This window comes from Calidris pugnax, unplaced genomic scaffold, assembly GCF_001431845.1.
Source record: "Calidris pugnax isolate Ruff unplaced genomic scaffold, ASM143184v1 scaffold82, whole genome shotgun sequence".
NCBI classification, from domain to species: domain Eukaryota; kingdom Metazoa; phylum Chordata; class Aves; order Charadriiformes; family Scolopacidae; genus Calidris; species Calidris pugnax.
In genome coordinates, this window is record NW_015090833.1 from 4,232,061 (window position 1) to 4,251,302 (window position 19,242).

General features: G+C 49.7%; 1 protein-coding gene across 2 annotated transcripts in view; it reads left to right on the plus strand.

Annotated features, from left to right (window-relative positions):
• LOC106887769 (kazrin) overlaps nt 1–19,242 on the plus strand; it is a 62,533-nt gene that overhangs the window by 22,299 nt on the left and 20,992 nt on the right. The window contains exon 1 of one of the 2 annotated variants that reach the window (XM_014941491.1): nt 18,524–18,763. The exons of the other annotated variant lie outside the window; for it this stretch is intronic. Within the exon in view, the coding sequence (XP_014796977.1) occupies nt 18,613–18,763 (151 nt within the window). The 5' untranslated portion in view covers nt 18,524–18,612. Of the gene's footprint in view, nt 1–18,523; nt 18,764–19,242 lie in introns of those variants that run through there. 2 annotated transcript variants of the gene reach the window in all.

Sequence of the window (19,242 nt, forward strand, 5' to 3'; positions counted from 1 at the left end):
TGGTTCTTGAGTGAAAGAATGGTGTTCTTCCAGAGAACGGGTTGGATAAATCTCCTACTTAGCATCTTCAAAATATTAATATATAGAAGTTTGTATAGGCAAGGTTGTGCTATAGCTATCGTATGACTGGAATGTCCCTGCAGTTAGGATTTCATCTCTTTCTGCTCAATAAGAAGATAAATGCAGCTCTAATATCCAGGAGCAAACCTAGAACATGCCAGAGGTGCCACAGGGTGAGGAGCTGCAGAATTGAGCAGTGTGATTTGGCGTTTTGCTCAGGTGAGCTGGTGTCATTGTGTGTCACTATATGCTGCCAACACTGGATATTACTGCCATACAAACGTTAAAGATCTTGAAACTAGGACCGAAAATACAAAGGGTTTTATACAGTATAGGCTAAAATGAACATCCTTTCAAAAATATAAAAAAAAAACCAAAAAAAAAAAAAAAAAAAAAATTAATCAAACACCTACCCATAAAAAAGAAAGGAGGCTTTTTAAGTGTGCTGGGGCTGGGTGATGGTGCTTTGCGTGTTGGCTGCTCCTTTCACAGAATCACATGGGGTTGGAAGGGACCTCCAGAGATCACCCAGTCCAACCCCCTGCCAAAGCAGGTCCCACAGGAACGTGTCCAGGCGGGTTTTGTATGTCTCCAGAGAAGGAGACTCCACCACATCTCTGGGCAGCCTGTTCCAGGGCTCTGCCACCCTCACAGCAAAGAAGTTCCTCCTCATGTTGAGGTAGAACTTCTTATACTCGAGTTTGTGCCCATTTCCTCTTGTCCTATCCCTGGGCACCACTGGAAAAAGACTGGCCCTATCCTCTTGACACCCACCCTTTAAGTATTTATAGGCGTTGACCAGATCCCCCTTCAGCCTTCTCTTCTCCAGACTAGAAAGACCCAAGTCCCTAGCTTCCTAGCAGATCTCTTCCCGACTGCATCCAGAGGAACCTCGGCTTGCAGGTCAGGGATACCTCTCGGTTTGTTCAGCTCCTGCAGACCCGGCTCAGAGGAGAGGATAAGGTGGGTTCTCCTGCAGGTGCTGCAGGAATTCGGCAGTTCCCAGGCGGGCTGCAGCGGGAGCTGCCGTGCCCCAGGGCTGGGAGCATCGCTCCTGCTGCGCCGGAGAGGCTCTGGCCTGCAGGAGCTTGCTGGGTCAGAGGGGGGAAAAAAAAAGGAAAAAAGAAAAGAAGTCAAACAAGCCCTTTTCTCCATCTCCTTTTTCATAAATGAAGTGATTTTGATATGCAGATTGCCAAAGGGAAAGAAAAAAAGATACTTGTGGAACCGCAAATGCCTGTTTTCAGCGTTTTAAGGGATTTTTGTCATTGAAATGATTTCCTAAGAAAATGAACTGAGCCGTAAGCCAAAAATGGCTTGGTTTAAACCCATTATTGTTGATTCTAGGATGCAGGGTTGAGCTCAGCCCAAGCCCACAGAAAGGCAGATCTAGCTCAATTTTCTCCCTTTTTTCTTCCCCACCACATTTTATCCCGGGTTGTCCCTGGGATGCTGTTGGCAGAGGTGGTGGCTGGGGTGACATCTCTTTGAGCCCCCCCTCCCCCCACGTTAAACTGCTCAGACACCTTTTGGAGCTGGGATTTATTCAGGTGGGGTTTCTTGAGGTGGCTTTTTGCAGGAACAAGCCTCTTAACCTGCAGCGAAACTCTGTGCTCGGTGGCTTACGTCAGGAGGCAAAGCCTCTGGGCTTTATCTGGCGGCGGATAAAATATTCCTTTCAAATGCAGTTGGCAAACAAATGAGCAAGGCAGAAATACAGATTGTGTTTGCTAATGGTAATGCAGTTGCCAAAGAATGTATAAGCCGCTATTCACTGGGAGGGAAATTCCTCTTTTTCATGTGAGATGTTTGAGCTGAAAAGGCCAGAATCGCAGTGTTTCTGAAATGCCGCTTCTGGGTCTGGATTTTGGTGCAATTCATATTTTTTGGGAGGGGAGTTAGCGTTGCTGTGCTGATGGAGGCCCCGAGCCCGCCAAGCCCTTGCTGATGTTGATTGTGGTGAGATCCTCTGGTCTTCAGCAGGTCTTTGGGCAGCAAGGATAAATGCCAGGGCTCTGTTGCATGGGTAGAAATTAGGTCTGTGCTCGCGTCCGTCTTGCCCCAACCGCTCTGGGGAGAACTGCTGCTTTGCTGCGTCTTGAAAAGATGATTTTGGAGCTTAATCCAGTCAGACGGCACATTCCCCGGCTTCACCTTGGGCTTGGTATTTCTGGGATTTTGAATGCTGTCTTGTGCTGAGGATGGCAAAGCTCCCCATCCTCACGTAGGTTCTGCCAAGCGGGATCGATTCTGCCTTCCTGTGGGCAGGTTTTTGGTCCTTGGCTGGTGAAATCAAGGCAATATATGTGTTTATATATACATGCGTAAGGCATAGTGGTGATGTTGGGGTTGGTTATCCATGAGCAGAGAGGGGACTTGCCGAGCCCTGGGGACGTGGTGGCTTGAGGCTGAGCATCCCAGCTGCCCAGCAGCTCCCTGGTTCCACTGGGGACCAGTCCACAGGTTTCCAGTTGGAAACAGGGCTGGGCTTTGAAGTTACTGTTGGCAGCTTTGGGGATAGGTAAGAGGGAGAGCTGAGGGATGGGGAGAAGACTGAGAATATTCATGTGTGGAATTATCTCTTGCAAATATTGTATTTCTGGAGTACGCTCGCTTCTGCCCCCTTGTTCTGGATGATGATTAAAAATCAAAAGCATGTTTTAAATTAAACAATTTAAAATAAAAGAGAAGGGTCCAGGGAGACCTTGCAGCAGCCTTCCGGTATCTGAAGGGGGGTCTACAAGAAAACTGGCGAGGGACCTTTCAAAAGGGCATGCAGTGATAGGACAAGGGGGAAGGGTTTGACACTGGAAGAGGGGAGATTGAGTTGAGATCTGGGGAAGAACTTGTTTGCTGTGAGGGTGGTGAGAGCCTGGCCCAGGTTGCCCAGAGAAGCTGTGGCTGCCCCATCCCTGGAGGGGTTCAAGGCCAGGTTGGATGAGGCTTGGAGCAACGTGGTCTGGTGGGAGGTGTCTCTGCCCAGGGCAGGGGGTGGGACTGGACGGTCTTTAAGGCCCAAACCATTATATGATTCTAAATTGAAAAGGCTTCCATATATAAAAGAGTACATTAAATGGCTTTAAATTATTCTTGGGAACCCCTCCAGGAGACAGATGGAAGCGCAGCCTACGTGATGTATTGTAGGAGCTATGGGAGCTGATGGAAATGCACACGTGTGAGCTGGGGGCAGCGATGGACACCCGGAAGCAGGCTGTAAAATCCTGCACAAGTCAATATTACTCGTGGTTTATGCTCTCTTATGAAATTCTCCCCAATGTGGCAGAGGTGCATATCTCTGTCATACTGGTGTCTGCATTTCTCCCCAAATGGAGTAAAGCCCCGCTCAAGGAGCAAGAAGTAATTGTTCTTGCACTCATCTTCAGCAGAACAATCAATTTGCAGCCCTTGGAGGGGGCTGAGCATCCCCTTTGTCAGCCTGGCAGCCTCCCCTCTCCCTCCCTTGCTGTGTATCGCTGGGTATAAAAGGGCTGTAGTTATTAAAACTGTGTGTGTAGGAGAATTTAGCCTCTCATTTGAGTTGTCCTAATGACACTTCAACAACTGGTGTGGAAGATAATGGGCTTTGTGGCAATTACACAGCCAGCAAAATGCCGTGTGTGAACGGTTGGGATTCAGGCTGGGAGCCAGGGTGATTCTCTGCGTTTTTGTAAATGCACAGCTGCTTTGTAAAATATTTTGGCAGGAAGGGCAGAGCCGTCCATCTTGGCCACTCTGCTGTCCCTGGCGGGGTTTGGTGCTGGCTTTCTCCATCACCCCTGGTCCTGTGTCCTGTGCTGGCCGGGAGCGATACCTGCGCCAAAGGGGATTCTGCTGGGCACTGGGGGCTCAACATTTGCCTTATCTTTGTGCCCCACTGTTGCTTCTTCAGAGCAGGCACTGTTATTTGTTTTCCCACCAAAAAAACCATTGAATAGCTAAAAATTAGGCTTTTAATTCCCATTTGCATGCCAACTTACCCTGCCATTCACTGAACCAGTTGGGAATATTCAGGGCCATGGCATTGGTCCATACTTAGCTTTTTTTACTGACAAAAAAAAATGGAGGGTTGAGTTTGTGTTAGGATAATATTCTTGAAAAATGTTGTTGCAGTCCCTGCTGAAAAGCTGTTTTCTCTCTGAAAGCACATCATATATTCGTGCCCGTGAGTGCCTGGGAACATGGTGATTCACTGTTTGCAACAGGTTTGCAGTTCCTCTGTGTTTTCCCTGTAGCTTTCCTCAAAAATCCAGTGTGCTCAAAAGTCGGTAGCAGATAAAAGAAACTCCTTATGTGTGTTTTTTACTCTCGTGACTTTTTTTTAAATCTGGTTTCATGGTTTTGCAGGACAGGGCTAGATTTAGAGGTGTTTGTTGATATTTAATGGTTGTACAGCAGGGTGCTTTTCTGCGGGTGGCAGCCCCAAAATGCTATCCTTTGGCAGGGGAGCAGGGATGTTGGATAAATAGGAGGTGAAGAGCCCATAGCTGTTGACCCGGGGGGGAGGTTGTATCCCAGGCTGTGGTGCTTTTCTCCTTGAGGGGTCTAGCAGCATCTTCCCCCAGCACTTCATTCGTTGGGTGTCCTTTTCTTTCCCATGGGTATCACCCACCAGTGAGTGCCTTGTCAACAGGAGCTGAGCAGAGGTGAAGCCGGTAGAAGGGCAAGGAAAACCCCTTTTTTTGGCTAGTGGGGGGCTGAGATGGTCCATGGGGCTGGGGGGGCAGGTTGGTGGCTTGCTGGGCAAGAGGTAATTCCCCGACCCATTCCTTGGAGCGATGTGGGGCTGCACACATGGCATCAGTGTGCCCTGTGTGTGGCATCACCTCAAGTACCCATGCAATGGTACGCTGTGCATTATCCCCCCCCCCGCACACATTGCTGATGGATTTCTCTGCCCCCCCTTCACTCTGTATTGGTACCTTATGCTGCCAGCACAATCAAAACTCATTATTTTCCCCGCATGGCTCTCTTGATCTGTTTTTCCTCCCTTTCTCTGCTGGAGAAGAACAGGAAGTGGAGCAGAGACGGGAGAAGTGGCTGGAGCAGACACTGGTTGGCTGGTCCTCACGCCACGCCTGTCCTTTAAATATAGATATTCCTCCAAGGCCTCCCCTTTTCCCCCCTGAAACACAATTCCTCTGGGCATTTGGAGAGAGACTCCCACATGTAAATCTGCTTGTGTTACTGTTAATGGGGTACTGAAGGCTTAGAAATCCCCTCGAAGGTATAACTGGTACCTGGTGGTATTGATTGAGGCCAAATAATAGTGGCCTCTAAGGAGGGTGGAAAGGAACCAGCTCCCAAACAGATGTAATTTCCAGGGAGAAGCTGGCTTTGGGATAAATCCCATTCTCCTGCACCTGGTCTTCGTGTCTTTTAAAGTAGTGGAATGCTGTATGTGGCGCTGGCCCTTCCACGACCAGACTTAAGGAAGCAAACTGCTCCAAGTAACTTTATTTGCGACCCTCCATCCAAAAAGACGAAAAAAAAAAAAAAAGTCTTTAATCAATTGCAGATAACTTCCCCGCAGCAGAATAGTCACGGTTGCAATTCCCAAGGGTGACTTAACTGAAATAACCAAGTTAAGCATGGCAGATAACATCCAGTACTACCCTATTTATAGCTGTGAAGGCGCGGGAAGTTTCTTTTGGACTCGGTTATCTCTGGAGATGCTGAATTTGGCTCTCTGGGGGTTTCTCAGAGGGCAGCCTGTGTTTCCAGCCCTCCTCGGGACTGCAGCCTTGGGTTCTGGCTTTTCTGGTGTTACTTGCAATAAGGAAAGGACTTTATAGCATTTTAACTTTGTAGGTGGGCTGGTTGGGTACGGCTTATAGGTACTTTTCCCCATAAAAGAAACTGTAGTCACGGGACACCCGATTTCCAGGTGTCTGTTCCCAAAATTCCCAGTGTGCAGGTCCCGCCGTCATGCATTTCTGCTGCTGTATTTTAACTTTTTGCAGAGTGCTTAGGTCTGCCGATGCCTGGAAAAAACTGCCTTTTCTGAGTTCCCTGGTTTCCTTCTGAATTCTGGTTTCCTTCCCCAACCGAGGTTGGATCAAACAATCTCTCTCTGCTACGCTTTGGAGATAAGGCAGGAGGCTGAGCAAACCTGCCACTATCTCAGTTTTAATTTTTATTTGCAAACAGCGTCGAGCCAATGCCCCTCTGCCCGGATCAGCTCCTCTTACCGGGAGGGATTATAACTAGCTCACTAAACAATATAATCCCCAGCAATCTTTTGGGAGGATTTTGCAAGTGGTTGAAGAACAGAGCAAGACCTCTGGCTATAGGGTTAATTGGTAGAAAATTAAGCTTGTATATGAGCGTGTGTTTTTAAAAGAAATAAATGAAAAAAAACCCTGTGTGTGTATATAATACAATATTATAATATATAATACAAGTAATAATATAGTACAAGGATAATATATAATACAAGTGACTGTATTTCTGCTTGTCTCCTCTTAAATGATCCCTTGGTGGCTCCTGCATGTGCAGAGACTAATTTATGGGTGCAACAACTTGGAGGTATATGAAAGTGTGCAAATTTGGGACTTCAGGTGTCCAAAGCATTTGCTCTTGGGCGATGCTGCAGGTCCAGGATCTCTAGAGGGAACAGTTCTGGCATTTATAGGCCATGTCTTGCTGCGGATGCTCTGGGGTTGTTCTTCATCTGCATCCCCAGCCCCTGGGATGAGCCTGGTCCGTGCTTCACTCCAGGATCTGCAGATCTATTCATGCCTGGGCAGGTTCAGGAACCCAGGGGATGATTTTATTTCCAAATCTCTCTTTTTCTTTGTTTTTTTTTGGGGGGGGGTTTTTTGGTTGTTTTGTTTTTGGGGATTTTTTTGTTTGGTTTTTTTTTTTTAAATTCTGGTTTGCTAGTGGTTTTCTTTTCGCTCGCTGAGCTGCTGGTATTGAATGCGAGTGGGCAGGCTGGGTTACTAAAGAGCTTTTGGTTTCCTTGTTGACTGTTCACTCTTTTTTTCCCCCCCTCCAATGAAAGGAAATCGATAGCAGCGAGTAGCACCAAAGAGCTGTGCGTTACGCGATTTGATTCTTGTCCCAGGAACCGGCTGGGATTATCGGTTATCTTTGCACTTTGAATTTTAATAGCATTAATTATAGCGTAGTCGTGTTATTTTAAAATCCCCGTCTAAAGTTGCCTTTGTAATGCAGCAGCAGACACCGCTTGGGTTGTGTTGTGGGTTTTGTTTTTTTTTTTTGCCTCCTCCCTCGCCTGCAGAAATCACACCCAGAATTAAGAGACAGATTTTGAAGGTTAAAACTTCCCAGATTGTTTCCCTCTCAGTTGTCATTTCGGGACGGTTTTGTTTTCTTTCCGATTGCATCAAATATTTGTAATCCTGCGGGGACTGTGGTGCGAGGGTGAATCTGGCTCAGAAAAACAAAGGGGTTTTTTTTTTTTTTTTTCCTTCTTTAATCCATTCTGTAGCGTAGCTGGGGGGAAATTGGGGAAAAGAGCGGTTACCAAAGGCGGCTCAACTTGGGGAAGGCTGGGGCCGAGCTCTGCCTCTCCTGATGTCTCTCAACTGGGTATTTAAAGTATTGCCTGAGAATTTTATGTTTAGAAATATGGAGCAGTCAGATGGAGACCCTTTTCGCCCCACATGATTTTTAGAGATTTTGTTTTTCTTCTGGTCCCACAGGCAGTCCCCGCCTGCGAGGACTTGGCCAGCGTCCTGTCCCAGTTCGCACAAGGCACAAAAGAGCTGAAATATTAAAAAACTCCCTGTCTTACTAAGAAAAAGAGAAATTGAACAATTTTGAGTCTTTCTGAGTGCACTCTGCATGGGGCATTGCGTGTCCGGTGTGTGAGTGACAAGTTATTTCTTTAATTTTTCCAGTTTTAAACCTAATCCTGGAGTCATCATGGGGTGACAAGCACATCTGTGGCTCCAGGGGACGGTTCAGAGAAACTTTTACTTAATGTGCCGAGGTTTTAGGGCGCAGCAACTGAATCCCTGGGTCTAACCTGCCTCTGTCCCCGCTCATTGATGCTATTGTGCCGGTCACCCCGGCCGTTGGCGGTGTCCCTGCACACAGCCTGGCTGTCCCTGGAATATCTCTTTATTTCATTATCCCCTCTCAAACACCCTTTGCCCGCTGCATCTTGCAGATGGAGCCTGGTATCCTTTTCCTACAGGCTGTTGCTTGCACCAAGTTAAAAGCATTGCAGTTGCTCCTCCACAGCTTATTTTTCCCCTCCAAATCCCCCAGTTGCTTGGGATATTTTTGTTATTATTGGCCTGATCTTTTCAGTACAACAATGTTTTTTCTGGGGCTGTGCCCAGTGCCGGGCACAGCTCGGGAGAAGGTCCTGTGAGGGCAGTGGAGAAAAGGTGCACGACATCGCAAGCCCTTATGTGACTAAATAGCAGGAAACAACATCTTTTTTGTCTTGCATTGAAAAGCCGTACTTGAATTATGGTTCTTGATCATATTTAGTTTCAAGTTAATACGATCGCTTCTTGGTTACCTGTCTCCTGGGAGTGCTTATTACTATTTTTGTTTTCTAACTCTAGCTATTTGAAAATCATGGTTCGGGTTATAAAGTATATGTGGAAGAGATAAGGGTTCCTTTTATTTATTTTGCTTTCTGAGCCTGTGCAGTATGTGGTGGCAGAAAACACAGAAGTCTGTTTCTATACTGGGTGAGAATTGTGAACTTTTATTTATAAGCTGACAGCTGAGATTTTCATGAGGCCATCTGAATTAAGAAAGTGAAGTTTGGGAGGGAGAAGTTAAAAAAAATAATATGTAAATGTGATAAATGCTATGGGAGTTGTGATGAAATAACACTAATTGGTAGCTCCTGTTGCTGTCACTTTTATTAACTTTGCAGCCCAGCGCATTATTTAATTCCAGGCAGGCACCAAGTGATCTCTTCAAGCTTTAAATGGCTTTTTCTGCCTATATGCATGCACCCATTGCAACACTCCCATTGAGTAATATTGCAGGTATTTCAGAAAAAAAGCATATTTTTGATAGCAGTTGGTGTTTGGTTCCTTATTTGCAGCTTGTTGATACGTATTTGGGGTCAGTCTGGTCTTTTTATGGTGCATGGGTGTATTTATGTCATTACAGTCAGGTTTGCTGTGATATTTCACGTGGTGGTAAAGTTTTGGTGAAATAATGGTTGAAAACCTTCAGGCATTTGATTTTTGCCCTGCGCCTCTTAGCAGGGAAAGACAAACTTAGCTGCAAAGGAAGTTTTAATAGATAGTTTGAAATTTCACCAAGTGGCGCATAAATAAATGTATCTTCGTCGCTGCTTAGGTACTTGAAAAGATCTTCAGGTTTAATTTTTGTTTTAATTTAAAAAGGGAAAAAACACTTTTGGAAACGGGGCTCTGAGTCACTAAATAGTGATGGGCTGCAGACGCGGGAGCAGAGATGCACTGGGGCTGCTGGGGAGCTTCCCAGTTATGTGTGACGTGGGCTCTGCCTGTGAATTCACATCCGCCAAGACAAGTGAAAGGCTTTTAAATCAACGTTAGCCCCTTAAATATCAGAATTGGGGACAGTTTTCCTGCTGTCGGCCCATACCTTGCCATTAAATTGATGGGCAAGGAGGAAGCTGCTGGGTACTGCCCTGGACCGTGCCATCCATCTCCTTGCTGCAGTGCAGTTATTTTTATCTATTATATATTGTTCTCAGTAGAATTATTCTGCCCCCAGCTTGTAGATAAGGGCTGTTACTAAATGAATTTGAGCTCTTCCTTGAAGGTTAAATTGCTGCCTTGCAAGTTGGCGAGATGCTTTTTCTCTTTCACCTCCACAAAACCCACGTGGGCTTCAGCCCTGACCTGGCAATTTTGTCGAGTGTTACTTGAAAAAAGGCGAGTATTGTATTAAAATGCTGCCTGTTCATCCTCTGAACTGGCGGCTCTTCCCGAGCCCTTTCTTATTACGGTGCCCACCCAGGTGTCAGCTCTGGGGTGGGATCCTGAACCACTGTAGAAGGATGTATGGGGATTGTAGGTCACACATTTGGGAAAGCTTCTTGCAGGCATCCTTGGGAGCATTCCTGTGGGATGCAGGTCACAGCTGGGGGATTTTGGCCGTTCCTCAAAAACAAAGTGGCAGGTTGTAACCCCCCTTGGAGCAGAACAGAGTGCCCGGTTCATGACAGCTCCATCATGGTGATGCTGGTCCTGCAGACCAGATTAAGGCCAGCACTGGTGTTGGCATCTTCTGTGGGTATGAAATACACAACTAATGACAGCAATTTGGCCAAAGAAGGGGCTGCTGGTCTTAGAATGATAGAATAGTTTGGGTTGGAAAGGACCTTTAAAAGCCGTATAGTCATGGGCAGGGACATCTTCAACTAGACCAGGTTTCTCAGAGCTCCGTCCAACCTGGACTGGAATGTTTCCAGGGATAGGGCATCCACCACTTCTCCAGGCAACCATCCTCAGTGTAAAAAATCTTGTCCTGACGCTCCCCTTCCCGAAGTTTGGGGTGGAAGGGTTAGGCTGGAAAAATCCATAGAAAATCATACAGAAGATGTGACTGCTGGGTGCTCTGCCCACAGGTTAATTTTTCTGTTGGCGAGTGAAATGACGTTATATTTAGTGCTGGCTTTGCTGCCAAGGAGAGGGTTGGCCATTGGAAGGGTACCGTGGGATATGTCAGATGGGTAATATTAGGCTGGATGTCCCTGGAGGCTTCCCCTCAAGTCCTGGAGTTGTTTCTCTGTTATTATTTATAGTTCAGCTAAAAGGGGTTGGTCACCAAAATGAACCCAACAGGATGGTAGCATCAGCCCCGTGCAGGTCACAAGCCTCCCTGGCTCCGGCACCCTCGGTCCATCGCACCGAGGGGATGCGGGGATCCGGCTGAGCATCCCTCTGTGCTGTGGGGCGATGTTTTGTCTGCAGGTCCTTTTGTCGGTGGGTGCTGTTGGTTAACAAACACGGCTGCCGCGGGTTTTTAGAAGCTGTTAGCTTGAACCATTAACTCTTCCTTTTAATTATTCAGGTTGCCTCTTTTAAATTTCTTTTTTAAGTAGAGCTAATAGGCTTTGCAGAGGAGGCTTCCAACCACAGCGGTTCCTGCCCAGAGGAGCTCTGTTTGTGCATCGGCAGCTCATCTCTTTTCTTCATTATCCCTTATCTTCCTTGAGCTGATTAATTGCTTTCAATTGATTTATAAATATTCTGTTGATACACGCAGAGGATGGGAGGGGAACAGGATACGTCCAGGCACATGGGGTCATTGATCCATGCAGTCCTCCTGGGCTTTCCGAACCTGCCTTGCAAAGCATTTCAGCCAGCCTTTATTCCCTTTTTGTTGCAATTCTTACAAGCAACCAAGAAAAATTGTGCTGTAGCATCATTTTGAGTCTTTACTGATGCACATGCCCCAGTTGAGTAGCCATAGGGACGTTGGGCACAATCAAGGGCGCACTAAGGTGGGGTTGGTGCTTTGCCAGCTTCACCACTGGCAAAGAAGATGTGGGTGTGATGCGCGTTTCCAACTCCATCCGTGCATGAAGTTTGCTCCCAAATCAGTGTCTGAGTGTTGTCTGTGGCCCCAGAAATGTTAGTGGGTGAAAAGAAGGCCCTGGGAAGACCTTAGAGCTCCTTCCAGTGTCTCAAGGAGACCTACAGGAAAGCCAGAGAAGGACTTTTTACAAGGGCATGTAATGGTAGACTGAGGGGTAGTGGCTTCAGACTGGAAGAGGGGAGATTGAGATGAGATCTGTGGAAGAACTTTGCTGTGAGGGTGGTGAGAGCCTGGCCCAGGTTGCCCAGAGAAGCTGTGGCTGCCCCATCCCTGGAGGGGTTCAAGGCCAGGTGGGAGGGGGCTTGGAGCAACGTGGTCTGGTGGGAGGTGTCCCTGCCCAGGGCAGGGGATGGGACTGGGTGGGCTTTAAGGTCCCTTCCAACCCAAACCACTCTATGGTAATCTATGAAATGGTTGTTCCTTGCTGCTTTGATGCTGCTGGAGGTGCAGATGGGGATGTGGGTGGCCTCTGCCCAAGCTCCCCTCTGTGCAAAGCCTAGTCCTGTGCCTCTTGCCCACTGAGCAGCAGGTTTGGGGTGAAATGAAATGATATTTGGGTAATATTTCATATTGATAAATGCGGCAGGTTGTGTGGGCAGCAGCCTGGCTGGCAGCAGGTGGCATAAAAAGATGTTTTCTTTAGTGTATTCCCTAATATGCATATTTATATATTGCTGGATCGGTTAACGAAGAGGAATCATTAGAAGTGCTTCTTTGAAACTCTCTGGAAACTGAAGTGCAGCTTGGAAAAAAATTTTAAAAAGGCAGTAACATCTGGTTAGTAAAGATAGTGTCCAAATTTAGAGGCGAGTTGCCTGCCTTCAACCCCATTAAAGTCATGCATGTCACCGAGGATGCAAAATGATTTTTAGAAATGAGAGCACATTTTTACATATGGATAAATTATTAACCTTTCCTGGTAGGCTGCCTTTTTTTCCCCCCCCTGTTATTTCTGTGTGTGCTGATGGTGCCTCCCTGCTTGGATGAGCTGAGCTGAGCTGAACTGGGTGGCCCTGGGGACACGATGGCCCTTGGTGGCCTTGTGGTGACATTCCTGGCGGTGCAGCGGGTGAGATAAGGCTTCGTGTGTGGCGACGCAGCAAAATCTCCACAAGGAGAATGTTTGCCAAAGTTTGAGCCCAGCTCCACGGCTCTTCCTCCATTGTGGGTATCGTTGCTCTTCGCTTTGTTACGATTTTGATTTATTATTCTCCTCTTTGACCGTGAAGTGGCTGGTGGCGCAGGCACAGCCTTCAATGTATAGCAACTTAATTACATGTTGCTAATTAGAGATTGCCAATCGAGCGGGCTGTTTTAGCAGCTTTATTGTATGTTTGCAATTGTGCAGTTCCTTTGCCATCATATATGGTAATATATTCTCTGCGGCGTGACATAGGACGAGGTTCAATGAATAATGTAAAACCCGGAATAACACTGAATCTATATGAGATGTGCTTTTTTTCCCCCGACGTTATTTTAAAAAGGAAAATATTGATTCTGGTGGGGTTCAGCGGTTCAAAGCTCTCGGAGAGCCCCCGTTCCGATCGATGCCCGAGCTGGGTGGCCGGCCGTGTCCTGTCCCCTCCGTGGCTGCCAGTCAATGCCTGTCAATGCTGTCCCTCGCCTCCCCATGCGCTCATTAGCGCTGACGAAGCTGGGGAGGGTGGGAAGGAGTGGGTGATGTTTGCGGCTGGATCCAGATGTTGTAGGAGCTCGGAACTGGTCCCAGCCTGGCAGGTGCCTCGCTAAGGGTGCAGCGGAGGCTTGGGGTGCGTGGCCCATCAGTGACGTGAATATAAACTGGCAACGAGTTCAGAAATGAGGATTTTGGGGTTTCATTCCCTTCTAACTACTCTCAGATAGAGGTGCTCGTCGCCCAGGCTGTTTTGGGGTTTAGGTGCCAGGTGAAACAACCCTCCCCACAACACATCTTTTTTTTCCTTCCCATTTACTGTGTTTGAATGCTAATCGGGATGAATAATTTCTATTTGTTTTTGTTGATTTTTTTCTTTCTTCTTAAACCAAATTCCCCCTATTCTGATCTACATCATTTATTTTTTGCGGGCTGCTGGCTTAGTCTCATTACAGCCTTTTACCATTTGAATCAGAATATCATAAGGAAGCCAGAAGTTGTTAGGCATGAAACAACCCTAATTCTCATGATAAAAGAAAATAAAAAACACAACAGAAATAACTGTGATGAGTTCAGGAAACTGTATTAAATGAGATTGCAACGGGGAGCACAGGAACTCATTGCTTTTTTGCCTCTTTACGTTGTAAACAGCTTTTTCAATGCTATTTTGAAGAAGGGGAAAGTCACTGCGCATGGCCTGGGAAGAGACATTAAAAAACCCGATTTTGGATTTGTCTCTCACCGAGGCTTTAAGTAATCACTGTAAAAACTCTGGGCCACACACACGTGATTTTTCAGGAGCTAAAATACTCTGTCGGTGCTGGAGGAGGAAGAGGTGCCAAGCAGTGCCAAGTTCCTGAATGAAAATCACTCTTACCACCTCTGGTTTTGGAGCCAGATCTGTGTTAATTAATCCTTCGCCTCACACGTTACATTTTGCAACATCCCCCACCGTCAATTCTATTTATTTATTTATTTTTAACTCTGTAAAAGCAGATGGAGGTTTCCCGAAGCGCCTCCCGAATTCCCAGCTGAGCACTCTCATCACTGACAGCGACAATTTGTCACCAGTGAAATGTTTGACAAAAATGTGTCATTTTTGGAGAAAATTTTTCCTCAAAAGAGAAACCGGAGGGGGAGAAAGAAATCAGCTCTGCTTCAAAACATCTCCTCGCTTCGTTTTGTTTTATTTGGTGAGAGACGAGGATGGGGAACAGGGTTTCCACAGGTGTGGGGGGAATGTTTTAGTAAGTTTTCCTGGAAGTAGATGGCATTTTGGTGCAGGAGACCTTGTGTGAGGTCTCCTGATTTTTCTTACTTTCATTGTATGTGGTTTTTAGGGCCAGCTCTGTTCTCCAGGTCAAATGTAGCTCTGGAAGGACTGGCTCCTGTCCAGAGGTGCATAAATGCATCCCTGACCTGAGGCACTGGCCCAGGTTGCCCAGAGAAGCTGTGGCTGCCCCATCCCTGGAGGGGTTCAAGGCCAGGTTGGAGGGGGCTTGGAGCAACCTGGTCTGGTGGGAGGTGTCCCTGCCCAGGGCAGGGGGGGTTGGAACTTGATGATCTTTAAAGTCCCTTCCAACTCTAACCGCTTATGATTCTATGATTCTCACGGGGCTCTGGTAACTCAGCAATCGCTGCAGGTGCCTGTGCCTTCAGGAGAATAATATACATTGACATCTGTATCGTCAAGTTGTATTTAATCAACGACCAACTGCGATGAGGTGTTTTGGTAGGAAGGGTAGGTTTTGGGTGTCAACACTGAAGTTGAAGCACTTTTTGAGCCCAGCTTGACTCTATTGCAAGTCCCTGGTAGCTTCTGCCCTTGTAGGTGGTGGTTGGGAGATATTGGTGGTGGTCGCCACGCGTTCCTGACTTGTTCCAGGTGGGACATCGGAGCCTGGGAAGCTGGAGATGGGGCATGTGATGCAGGTTTGTCCTCCGGTTTGGATCAGCCCCCTCTTGCCCCATCTGCAGAGACCTTCAGGGCCAGGCTTGGGTGGGAACGCTCCCCCTGCCCCATCTCTGCAGAGAAAGGTCATGGCTCAAGGAGGCTGGCAGGTCCACGCTGAGATTTGGGATGAAGGCCAGACCCGTCTGCCTTGATACCCAGTGCCTAGCCCCTTCCCCCTGCAGGAGGCAGCTGGGATCCACAGCAAGTCTCTCCATGGCCAAAAATACCCCCATGGCCTTGGGTTTGTCCCTGTGTGGTGCTGGTGTCCCCTCCCTGCCCTGCTCCCACCCTCACCCAACCCTGAGCTGAGGCATCTTGCATGCAATAGGCTGCAGCATCCCCGTGGATGGACAAGGATAAGTCTTTTACCATTTATTTGTGAAATAGCAAAACTGCCTCGTGCAGAAGTATGGGTGTCTGGGGTCATGTGGAAATCCCAGTGTCTGATACTGGCTCCGTTATTAACCTCTTCCCTCCCAGCCTCCCAATTAAGTGTGCTGTGACCCCAGGAAAGCCACCTCTCATTAGGGCTGATGCCTTCTCCGTGTGTCATCGTCTCCAGAAGGGATGCCGTGTGTCACCTCCCTCCCCGCAGCAGCCACCGCCAGCATGTGGCCATGGGTTGCTCTGAGGCAAGGAGGGGAAACCCAGACCCCAACCCCAGTTTAACCGCAGCAGAAAACGCAGCTGTCAACTGGAACAGCACCTTTTAATTAACCGCCACCCTTTTTCCGTGCTATTTCCAAAGGGGTTTTTAACCAAGTAGGAAGGGGTGGTGGTATTTCTGGATTAAAGAGCAGTGGTGGCGCACCGTCATGGCACACGTGTGTGTTGGGCATGAGGACGGGTGACGCCGGGTGTGAGTAATGCTGCTTGGGTCTACCATTAGTCAGCAGGAGCTGGGAGGCCAGCCCAGCCTTCCCAGGAAGGACCATGATGGGTCAGAGGAGGCTACCGGGAGCTGCTCTGGGGGAGCCTGGGGCTTGTGCAATGCCCGTTGACACCAAGAATCTCCTTCTTCCTCCTTCGTTTTGGGGGGCATCACCTCCCTGTGCTGTGGCCCATCGCACAAAGGGGCGCGTGGTCACATTTGCATCATCCCCATTGGTTAATCAGATTTGAACCAGCAGGTTCTCCTGGACCCGGCGGGGGTTTTTTGTCGCTGGCTGGGGGTTGCTCGGGCTGCCCTGGCGTCCCCACTGCGTGGGGAGCTGAGTCGGCAGGGAGATGGGCGCGCTCCGACTTGAATCCCTGGGGAAGGGAGTTGTGCAAACTGGGAGCGACGGGAGGGTGATGGGGTGCTGAGAGAGCAGAGTTCTTGTGGGCTTCAAGGAGCTGATGCTGGTGGTGGCAGAGGCTGAGGCAAGGTGTGCCTGGTGATGCTGTAGGGTGCACCAGGGCTTGTGGCAAGGAGAACCACGGTGTGTTGCAAAATAAAACCCCTCTACTCCACTCTGGTGAGACCCCACCTGAAGAACTGCGTCTAGCTCTGGAGCCCTCAGCACAGGAAGGACATGGAGCTGTTGGAGCAGGGACAGAGGAGGCCCCGGTGATGCTGGGAGGGCTGGAGCCCCTCTGCTGTCAGGACAGGCTGAGAGAGTCGGGGGGGTTCAGCCTGGAGAAGAGAAGGCTCCTTAGAGCCCCTTCCAGTCCCTAAAGGGGCTCTGGGAAAGCTGAGGAGGGACTCTTGATTAGGGAGGGGAGCCATAAGAGGAGAGGGAAGGGTTTGACACTGAAAGAGGGGAGACTGAGCTGAGATCTGGGGAAGAGCTTCTCTGGTGTGAGGGTGGTGAGAGCCTGGCCCAGGTTGCCCAGAGAAGCTGTGGCTGCCCTGTCCCTGGAGGGGTTCAAGGCCATGTTGGAGGGGGCTTGGAGCAACCTGGGCTGGTAGGAGGTGTCCCTGTCCAAGGCAGGGGATGGGACTGGGTGGGCTTTAAAGTCCCTTCCGACTCGAACCATTATATGGTTCTATGTAAACCAGCTCCCTTCCCCTCCCTAAGCCACCTGTGAGGAAGCAGTGGGGAAGGGAGGGGGACGATGCCCGGCAGCAGGGAGCTGGGGCTGGTAAGGACCTGGTTTACTGACCCAGGCTCGTTTGGTGTATGAGGCGACCGTGGCGGCATCTCTTCCTAGCCGGCGGCAGCTCATCCTCCCGCGGTCACGCTCTTTCACCCACTTCCCAAAAACATAGAAGCCAATGCAGGTGGGGTGTGCCTCAGTTTCCCCATTCCCGAGATACTGCTGTAGGGCGGGGAGGTGGGTTTGCTGAGGCTTCACGTGCCAGGAAGTGTTGGAAAGCCGAATGTGGTAATTATTTATATACATTTTTGTTGTTGTTGTTCCATCTCAGGCTGTGTTTTCTGAACTTACCCCCCCCGGCAGACCAAGGGGTGTTGTGCTGGGAGCTGCCGGCAGTGTCCCTGCTCCAGGGCAGCAGCCACCAGCCCCGAGCAGCCCGTGGCTGGGCACTGTTCATCCTCACTAGCCCAGGTAGCATCAGAGAGAGTGGCATAAATTCATAAGCCCAAAGTGCCTCTGCCCCGTTCGTCAGCTATTCAGTGGGGTGAAAAATTTAAAGAGTGTGTCTGCTTGGAAAGCAGACTCTGGATGAAGGGAGGTGACAGTGCAGCGTGTACCATAGGGAGTGCAAATAAAGAACACCCAAGCAACCCAAAAAGGCTGGGTTTCAGGGAGGTTTTTTTTTTTTTTCTGGTGTACTTTTATGCAGCTTTTATTATAGAAAATCAAGCAGCCCCTACTTTCTCTCTGCCCTTCCTCCCCACAGGGCCAGTTGTGGTGTTTTGCAGGGGCGGGGGGAGGCCAGTCTGCGATGGTGCCCCCCGCAGCCGCAGGTGCCGGGACAAAATAAACAATATTGCATTGCCAAAAAAAAATTAAAAAAAAATATTTTAGGAGCTGCTAGCACAAGCTGTGTACCGGAGATAGGGCTGCTTTGCGGTCTGTCACCTTCCTCATGCCTCAGTTTCCCCACCGTGCCCCCACCTACCTTGTGCCTCAGTTTCCCCAGCGGCGATGCTCCAAAGGGACGGGTGGCGGGGCCGGTGCAGCGGGGATGTGGCGGGCGTTCCGGCAGCTGCCGCTCGGTGGGTGGTGGCGGGGGAACGATGGCCGGCGAGCTGGCAACCATTTCTGCCGGCAGCTGGGGCTCGCTGGGTTCCTGCTCAGCCCCGGGCTCGGGGGGCAAGCTCTCCCCTGGGTCCCGCGCACCTTGGCTCAGCGGCGGGCAAAGCCACTCCTCTGCCGGCGTGACATCAGGCTGGGGAAAGAAACTTGCGGTGACCTGCCAAGGGTCAAATTCCCGGCGCAGGTAGCACCCGCCGTACTTCCGTGCTGTGCCGGGCAAGGAGCTTGCCAGCCCCAGGGGACTCCCAAAACTTGGGGAATCCCCCCTAGCCCCCCCACCCCGGAGACAACCATGAAGTCAGAGCAGGAAGAGAACAATCCGGGGACGTGCCCCTGCGAGCACGGCTTTGCTCCGCACCCGGCCTCTTCTTCCTCGGCTCCCCGGGCACGGCAAGGGGCGGCCGGGCATGATGCTCGGGACAGGGTGCTGTGCCCCTGTGTAGGTAAGTGGGGGGTGGGTCCCCAGGGGTCCCACCACCTCTCAGGGCGGTGTTAAGGCTGGGGGTGGGGGATGCATCCCAGCATGCATGTCTTCCCCTTGCTCGCTTTGTGCCATGCTTCCTCCCGGGAGGAACAAACAATCCCGGCACGCTGGGAAGCTCGCCGGGGCCACACAGGAGGGTGGCTTTGGTGTCCCCCCCCAAAAAACCAAGGACAATGTTAGGGGAAGAGGCGAGGGGGTTGGGCTCCTCCCGGGGCGGTGGGGAGGGCGGCGGGGCAGGCGGCTGCTCCCCGCACCCTGTAGTCCATTTTGTCTGCTGGAGAAGTTTGGAGTACGGCGGGAGCTGGGCAGCCGGCTCCTGGAGGGGGGACCGCTGGGGGGGTCACAGCCCACAGGCCAGCTGCTTTGACCACCCCGTGGGCTTCTGAAAGGTTCTGCCGCCTCCAGCCTGCCTCCTGAGCCCCCTCCGCCCCCCCCCCC